The sequence below is a fragment of the Cariama cristata genome, unplaced genomic scaffold (genome assembly GCF_000690535.1).
Source record: "Cariama cristata isolate BGI_N322 unplaced genomic scaffold, ASM69053v1 scaffold15056, whole genome shotgun sequence".
NCBI classification, from domain to species: Eukaryota; Metazoa; Chordata; class Aves; order Cariamiformes; family Cariamidae; genus Cariama; species Cariama cristata.
This window is the reverse complement of record NW_009620520.1, coordinates 3,300-12,863: the sequence shown is the minus strand read 5'-3', so window position 1 is coordinate 12,863 and position 9,564 is coordinate 3,300. Positions and strand designations below refer to the sequence as shown.

Genomic DNA, 9,564 nt, shown 5'->3' with positions numbered 1-9,564 from the left:
CTACCATTCCTTGAATAATTTTACATTTCTTAGTAATTTTCAATTAAACTTGTCTGAGCAGAAAGGTTTCACTCATATCAAACTCCTTCAAGTTTGTGGAAAAAATAAAAGATCTTGTTTAAGAAGGGACAGAGCGAGACACAAAAAATAAGAGAACAAACATTAGAGAACCCATGCAGAATATGAAACTTTGAGACACAGATCACTTTAAAAGTAGACTTTGGTGGGTCAACTGTTGAAGAAATGATTAGTAACATATACAGATGGGCTAATGACAATTTAACGAAAACAATGTTTTATTAGATAATAGCTAAACAACAACAACAACAAAATTCTATCAAAGATGAGAAACTGCAAACATCCACCAACCAACAGCGCAAGAATTTCACTCATATAGTGAGTAGCCATTGTTACAAGTTTAAGCCCAAAGCCACAATATGTACAAGGGCTAACATTCAATGCCTTTATATTACTGGGTTTTGAGGTCAAACTTCAGCATCAAGACCATAAAGATCAAAACACTATAAGAATAACTCTTCACACATGTTTGGTATAGGATCATTAAACGACCTTTAAGTATACTTTAGTACAACAGTAAATCAAAAGAAATCATCCTAGTTTTGTTTACTGGGACTGCAATGAGACATTTAACAGCCACTTATGCATATAGTAATCAAAGCCTTAAAGCATACTACAGAAGCAGTATTCAAAGGAATAAAAGTTTAAAGTAGTATACCCAAAATACCTTGCATACAACTTATACTATAATCCCTATTTTCTCCTTCCATCAAATGTTTACACTGCAAATGAATGTGCTTCACTCGCCCCAGGAAGAGGGAAAATCCAAGTGCAGAACGTGTATCAAAATAGTGGAGCATGTCCTTAACATGAGATTTTGCAGATCTTTTACTGTGTTGTTTCAGTTTGGCAAGGAAAAAAAATGAAGACCAGGAATTTTTCATATTTTTTACTGATAGAATAGTTTTAATCTCTAACCCTTCAGGAAGGGTACAAAAAGAAAGGAGTAGAAATCCTTAATATACTATTATCTTATATATTAGTATATTAAGTATACCTAATATACTAAAATTCATAAATGTAGTGTTCACATAGAGGAAGGAACCAAAACATTTGGTTCCTGCTTTATTTGATATTTACCAACATATTCATCAGGTCAGCAAGTAAGTGCGCTCACCTTTAGCTAAATCCTCCTCTTCCTTTTTGTTGGCTACTGTACCAGGATCTTTGGTAACTAGAGCTGGACTTGCTTTTGCCTGTTCAGCAGCCTAGCCAAAAGTGAAAGATGTAAAAATTAATTCAACAAAAAACTGAGAATGCATTAAGTTTATCGTTTTCATTTGTATTCATCTGCAATATAAAAATCTAAAGTAGTCAGAGCACTTCACCCCTCAAAGGAATGTTTTATTAAGACAAGAGAGATTTCATTTTATTTGCCAAACACATTATAGAATTCAAGACTACTAACTGTAAAACAGAACTGAGGATAAAAAAAATTTGTGATACCCTTTAAGAACAACCACAAAATTTAATGTACCTGTGAACCAATAGCTGGGAAAGTAACTCCTTGTTCCTTAAGATTTTTTATCATAGCAGATATTAAACTAAGCTGTGGGTCATTCTTGAATTCATCAGTCCATTCCACCATAAGGGCTTTCAGCTTTTCACAAACTTTTGGATGACCCTGCAAGAACAGTAGAAACTAGTTAAATAATGTAGGAATCTGTTCTTAACTCCTTAATTTCAAATAATTTCATGTTACTGTCAATATAAACTATATAAACACTTTATTTTGAAGTCAAGTGTATCACTAAGGGGTATCTTTATCAGAAAGGGAGAATAGTACACCAGCATTGTGTTTGTGCTAGTACAATACATATTAGGCCCAAAATAAAGTAAAACAAGGTGATATAAAAGCCCTGTATTGTCTCCCTTTCATCACATCTGTATTTAGGGTTTCATTGCTGTTATTTAAGGTGAAAATGAATTTATAAATTAACACATCACACCCTGCCTCCCCCAAGCAGAATACTTAAGTAATTGTAATGTGAAGTAGCATTCAGGAAGTTCTTTCTCACAGCCACAGTTTTCCCAGTAACATTGTATCCTTCCCCACTCCATCAAATTTCCAGTCTTCTAAAAGCAGATTCCATTCCACTTTCAGATTATCCCAATTCTCTCTCTGATTTCGCTTTTCTTGTGAATTGAATAAATCAATGCAGTACATTACCTTATTCAACACATTGCTCACTTCACTAGCAAAATCTCTTGAACAGACTTCTAAATGAAAGATTTTACCACAGTTTGAAACACACGCTCCTAGAAGCTAAAGAAAGAAATATTAAAACTCAGAGAAGATTTTTTGCAATATAACTTTTCAGGAAGGAAAAGTATTACATTAAAAAGAACCTACCGTTAATGCTTGCATAGCAACATGGGGGTCTTTATGGTTTACTCTCTTCATAATAGAACGGAGGCAGTCCTTAGGCCTAAAAATCACAAGACAGATTTAAAAAAATGTAATGGAATTAACATTTCTTATTGCACACGTGACAACAGGACAACACCAACAGCAAGCTCTCCCGATCACCAGTAAATTACTTAGTAGCTTATAAGTGCAACATGAAAAAAAAAAAAAGCCATTAACAGTTGTAGCCATTTCTATCTGTAGGATTGTTAGCCTTCCTAATTATCAAAACTCTCAGTAAATTATGTTACCTTTTGTAGCTAGACAGAATTACTGTAAATACTCCACAAATGCATAAAATCTCTTACAAACGGAACTGTAATTCACTGTAGTCTACAGACCTACTCCTCTATTTCACATACTTATGTAAGAGCATTTGCTTACATAGTGATTACCAACAGCCATTTGTTACTCTTTTTTTTTTTCGATTACCACCACTACATTCCTCAGTCTCTTCTAATCTACAGAAAAACATTTATAAAGAAGATATGTAATGAACCAACAAGTGCTAAAAAATTGTTACACATTCTACATCACAGTCTCAAACCAATTACATACAGAATTCAAGTCTTGCCTATGTTGCGGTAGATAGAAATAATGTGAAAAGCAAATTTAAGAAAGAGTTTGAATAGGAGTTTCAGAGACAGTTTAGCATATTAAAATCTGTGTGACTTTCTGTTATTTTTTTCTGTCTTTAAAGGTCGTGGAAGGCTGAGAGAGGCTGGGTAGGAATTATGATGGGTGTATAAGCATTATCTGTTGAATAGCTCTGAAAAGATAACCCTGAAAGTTTTTTAAAGAGGAAAAGTGAAAGTAAATTTAAACTAAGAGATTTTAAGCATTTCTGGAGTATTTACAGTAACTTCTTTTTTGAAGCAAAATTATTTTTCTATTCAACTGATATCCAAGAACTAACATGAAACTTAGGTATAAGTTACACCACTTCTTGGTTACACTATATTTGGCAGTGTCTACATTTTACAGAAATGTCCACCTCATAGTTAGTAGTACTAATTATAGAAAATGCTGTCACACAGCAAGACTACATATCACTCAGTGTATACCTACATATAACCAATTATTACAAATGAAGGATATAAGGCAAGCACTGCCATTTATCTATTAATCATCCAAGACTTCTCATACTTTCATTTCATTTGAGAAAGAATACATGCTAAAATTTTCAGAAATAACTGCTTTTTTTAACCATTAATTTATGAGTAGGACTACCAATGTGATATGAGTGCAAGCACAAAAAAGTGTGTGTCCATTAATTGTTAAGCCAGTAATTATAAAGGGAGGCTACAGGATCAAGAGCTTAGCAGTTCAGTAACAGGACCATTAGTCTAAGATTTTTTTATTAAGGAATCCAAAGTCTTATTAAAAAGTAATACAGTAACAAGAAAGCCTCCAAGCCAAATGATCTTCCACATGTCAAGCACAATTTTGAAAAGATAAAAACAAACAAACAAAAAACCCACACAAAACCAAGAAATCCCTCAGTAACTCACAAAAACATCTTAAAGAAATAATAATTTAAAAAATTGCTCATATATTTAACAGAAATGATCAATATTTGAGTGTTAATGTTTTAATATGCTCAAATGTTTTAAAAAAATCTTTTAATTACTTCCACAGCAAAAGAAAAATAAAATCCAGGCTTACCAATGTTTATTCACACCAACTAAGAATCCCTATTCTAGACAGAACTGTAATCCTTATTTTCAAATCAAATTAATCACACAATTTAATTTGTAAATTATGAGGAGCACTACACAGAAATCAGAGAGAAGGCACACCCCAGGAGAACATAATTCTATCTATTTATTAGCCATCACTCCAGGTGATGCTATAGAAATATTGGGCCACAGTTCTGCTCCAATGATTCTACAATCAAAATTTCAGAGGCAGTACAGTGAGTGGGAACAAAAAAATCAGTACCGAGGAAATAGTGCAAGATACAACAGAAGCTATGGTATTACATACTAATATATCCAGAAAACATTCACAATAAATTTCAGTTTTAAAGAATAAAAAATAATGTACTTGATTATATTTTATTCAACAAGGCAAAATTAACAGCAATTAGAATCTAAAATACCACTCTGCCCAAAACTTTTCATGGATTTTCAGGAATAAGCTAACCGAAATACTGACTGACTGAAGCAGTGATTAACCCATAAGGAATCAGTTCAAGTTCAGGCAAGCAGCAATATAGACAAATCATTTCTCAACACCCACCCCCAACAGAGAGTGCTGCAATGAATATTTCTATTTTCTCAACCATTGGTGTATTCTCCCAGTCACTGGCTTCATTATTTTTCAGCCATCATTTTTCTTAAGTAATTTTTCTGGAGAAAAACTGAAATTCTGATAGTTTCAAACATAAAGACTGATATGTCTCATTAAGTTAATACAAAAGGCACAACCTTCTCAAAGCCAGATGCAAACAGAATTAGACTGAGGAACTGGCTAGCTCTGAACTAAGTGAGGAAGGCCAGGGGGGGAGATGTTTCATGCTAAAATATACCATATGTGGTCTTTGCTTTTACCTTTTATTCTGCTTAACAAATCATTCAAATTTTATAATGTTATTTTACTCAGAACTGATAAACTATAGATTCAGTCGTGTAAGCATTTTCATTGCAGAAAACCAACAACATGCAACCATCTACACCTTTCCTGTAGTCAGATGATTTAAAATGCCAGTCAAATAGGATAAAAGTTTCAATAATGCTGTATAAAAAACAGAAGAAAAGATTGCCTTTGGTGGTAAAACCCTTGTTTTAATCATGTTTCCGTGTTGAAAAGGCAATTTGCTCATTGATCTACCAATATTCCCAAAAAATGGGATGCACACAATGTAATATGCAACTACTGAGCTGTATGAGCTCCTAAAACAAATTCAGAGATAAAAAAAAAAAGTGTTATCTCAGTTGGACAAACTTTAGATCAGCTTAAGAACCTCATATGCTAAACACGCAGAAAGTATCAACTTAATTCCACACTACATATGGCAATACTTCATATATGCTGTTGCAAACAAGGCATATTATTAAAAATATTACTGAATTTACTGTCTTTCCAGTGTTTTTTATGAAAATTCTGGCATCAATTCTAATTAATTAGATTTTGACATTCACAAAAAATAAAGAAAATAGTCAAAGAGAGAGATTCAGTAGAATTTTAAGTTGATAAAATCTCTTAGTTGGTTGGATTAATGGAAGAAAGATAACATTTTTAGCTATTGGTGATTTTCTGTAACGAACGTATTGCAAAGTGAAAATTAACAGTAGCATTTCTGTTACTGAATTGTAAGCAATTTATCTTAAGAGAAAATGTAGGACTTTTGTAGCATAACAGGTTTCCCACAAATACTTTGGATGCAAAAAAGTTGTTGGAGCACCTAAATGAGACAATGTGCCACGTAACACTGTGGGACAAAAAGTGCCACTAAATGAAGAATAGTCCTTCTAGTCTTCTACGGCTTCAGCAGTAAGACAATCTACATCTAAAAGGCTGCAGGCATGCAATGGAGTTTACAGACTGATACAAAGAAAACCCATAAAACAGAGATTTTATAATCTAAATTTCTGCCAAGAACAGTAACAGACAGTTTGTATTGGATCAGAATTGGTTAAAAGACTAAAGTAGATCCCAGTTGAGACGACTAGCATCCTTGCCACAGGAACTTAAACTGCAGGAGAATTTCAAACAGCATAGCATATCTGATTAAACTTCTTAGTAGGGAACTCTGTCTTGCTTTACCTTGCCATGGCATGACATAATCCATCAAAACAAAGAAAATCCACTATCAGCAAGTTTTAACAGAATCTGAATTTAAGCAATGAGTCAGCTAGCACCTTATTACAAGCAGGATAAATATTACAAAGGTCAAAGTCACAACCAGGATAAAATCATTGTTTTATTAAAAACAAAAAAAACCCCACAAACACACACACAAAAAAGACACCACCAAAAAATCCCACACAAATCATATCAGAAATTCCAGCTGTCCCAGAGAAGTTTAGCTGCACATTACCAGAAGATCTCTAGCTTTGTATGTACTCCCAAGCAGCTGTCTCTTGCAGGTATACACATTTGAGCACTGTTCAGACTAACCTGTTGTGAGACTAAATCTTGCCTGTGGAAACGCTTTCAGGGATTAAATAGAATACTGAAGCCTTCAATAATATTGTTACAGGCTCAGCATCAACATGCTCAAGGAAAAGAAAACCAGTTTTACGTATACAGACTAATATGAAATGTCATTAACTTGTTAAGTTAAGACAAGTTGTTATCTTAACTACAGTTATACACAACAGCACAGAAATCTCAATATGCCATGCTATTTATAAGTACTCCTCTAGAGACGATCTCTAATCCCAAGGAATAAGCTTATTTGCAAACCTGTCCTTTGGAACAAAAGTCCCAGGTGGTAATTTGCTGTCTGGCATCCCATACTGTTTCCTGCTGTTTTACAAGGCAATCCAAGTCGTTCTCAGAGAAGCCTTTCACTAAACAGCAGCAATGGCAAAACTCTCTTTTTGAGGCTATTCCTTATCTGAATTGTTACACGGAATGCCTGGAGAAGATGTGTTGAAAACATTTCCAAACATTTTTATTTGGTAACTCAAATTATACTTTAACTTTTCATGTCCAAAAAAACAGTGCATGCATAAATTCTATGACAGAACTCGGTAAAGAATAAGTAATGGAAGCATTAGCAGCCCATATTAAGACATGTTTAATTTAATATCACATTTTCAAAGTGCACATTTATCAAAGCCCTGATGTCAGAGGATAGCTTCTCAAAACAACGGGAAGAAACACAGAACCTCATTGTTTTCTGTGACAAAGACACTGGTGAGGGGATAAGGGAAGGGTAGCACATGCTTTATAGTTTGATTTTAGCAAAGTTTCAACACACAGTTGGAGATCATATAGTCTCCTTATCACTCAAACAGTGAAATATGGGCTGGATAAAAGGATGGTAAGGAGGGTGGAAAACTGACTGGCCTCCTAAGTTCAGAGTGTTGTCACCAGTGCTGCAGATTCCAGCTAGCGGGCAGTAACTAGTGGGGTTGCTCAGGGATCTCTGCTGGGACCAACACTGCTAAATGTCTTCACTAATAACCTGAATGACGGGAGGCAGTGCATTCTCAGCAACTTTACTGACAACAGCAAATTCTGTTCAACAAGAGCAAGGGTAAGGTGTTGCGTTTCAGATGGTTTGCATCAGCAAAGGCCAGGAGCTGACCACCTAAAAAGCAGCTCCGCAGGAAAGGAACTGCAGGTCCTATTGGGTGACAGGTGTCAGCAGTGCAGCCTGGCAGCAAAGATAACCAACTGCATCCTGCATCAAAAAAGTGGCCAGTGCAGCCAACAGGGCCAAGGAAGTGATCCTCCCCCTCCATTCTGCACTAGTAAGATTGCATCTGGAGTACTTTGTCCAGTTCGCAGCTCCCCAGTGCAAGGAAGATATTGACGCACTGCAGTAAGTCCAATGGAGGGCTGCCAGGATGGCCAGAATAGAGTCACATACAAGGCGAGATGGACAGTTTCTTTCAGTTTTGAGAAGAGAGGACCAAAAGAGGACCTTACTGCTTTGTACAACTCATTAGTCAGAGAACACATAGAAGATGCAGCCAGACTCTTTCTTAGAGTTGCACAGTTATAGGACAAGATACAACAGACAAGTTGGAACAGGGGAAATTGTAATCAGATTGCAGGATTATTTATTTACTTATTTACTTACCATAAGGGTAGTTGAATACTGAAACATGTTGCCCATAGAGGTTGGGGAAACTCTGACCTTGGAGGCATTCAAGACTTGACACGGTCCTGAGCAACCTGATCTAATTAGACCTGTTTTGAGCTGGGCAGTTGGACTAGATGACCTCTGGAGGTCACTTCCAACCTAGATTATGATTCTGTAAGAAAAATCCCTCATGAGGTCTCCTGGGTTTACAGTGACACTGCTCAAACATATCAGTTTATTTATTCTGTTACATTGGTGAAAAGCTGCTGTACACAAATCCTAGTTTTAACAGCTTAGCTGGTACATCCAAAGAAGAATTGAAAAATATTTTAGCAGAAAATCCATACATTTTCCTTTTATTTGTAATAAATTTAAGTTAAATTGAGCTGTTGCAAAAGTCTATACAAGATAACAAAAATTTCATTCCTCTTATCTGAGACTGAAATAATTTAAAAGTTTGGGGAGGAAATTTCTAAAGTCACTTACCCTGTGCGTGACTGTCCAACTTTATCACAGATGTCTAAGATAAGGCCCCAGTCCTCTGCAGTGTTCATCTCACTGGTCGCTTTCTCTGATGAACACAGTATAGGTAAATCAAAATACAAATTAAAAAAAAAGAAAAAAAGAATTTAACAAAATTGTCAACAAAGATGTTGCAATATTACCACTTTTATAGTGCTAAATGCATGACAAGTCCCTATATTTGATAAATTCATGTATTAAAACTGTTACTCCTAATTCTTTTTAATTTTCAAATGTTCACTTGTGGCAATGAATTTAAACTCATAAGCAAATATATATTTTTGGGTTGTTTTCCCACATAATAAAGATATATCCAGAATATGACAAAAGTAATACAGCTATCAACAGACTTTTTTCTTCCATTTGGAACTATAAAGCGTAATAGGATAAGAGTACCCAAAGCATTAGTTTACTGTTTGCAGAGTCAGATACAACTGCATTTACCACTTCCTCAGTGAACTGCTGTGTCTTGCATTTCCTTTCTATGTATTACAACTCAACAAGGAGGATTCAACAATCCATTAATAATCACTAAATTTTTATCTCCTCATTCTCATATCTGCTTTAGATGACAGATTTTACTGTCTCTTTTCAGCTATAAAGACTGCTAAACCAACGCTAATCTCATATAAACCACTGGGACTCCTTCTTCCAAATCTTTTGAATTGGACAAGAAGAATCCCTGCTGAAGAGTGAAGAAATAGAGAGGGTAGGTGGAGAAAAAACAGATTCCACTCCAGAAGAAAAATAGAGACTCCCTCCCTATTTCTCCTCCAGAAAAGCTTAGGTACATGGA

At 35.0% G+C, this 9,564-nt stretch overlaps 1 protein-coding gene across 1 annotated transcript in view; it reads right to left on the bottom strand.

Moving 5' to 3' along the window:
- STAM (signal transducing adaptor molecule (SH3 domain and ITAM motif) 1) overlaps positions 1-8,800 on the bottom strand; it is a 20,887-nt gene extending 12,087 nt beyond the window's left edge. The window contains exons 1-5 of the mRNA XM_009701642.1: positions 8,733-8,800; positions 2,432-2,507; positions 2,249-2,344; positions 1,556-1,702; positions 1,196-1,274 (exon numbers count right to left, since the gene is read on the bottom strand). Of these exons, the coding sequence (XP_009699944.1) occupies positions 1,196-1,274; positions 1,556-1,702; positions 2,249-2,344; positions 2,432-2,507; positions 8,733-8,800 (466 nt within the window). The remainder of the gene's footprint in view (positions 1-1,195; positions 1,275-1,555; positions 1,703-2,248; positions 2,345-2,431; positions 2,508-8,732) is intronic.
- Between the last annotated feature and the right edge of the window lie 764 nt (positions 8,801-9,564).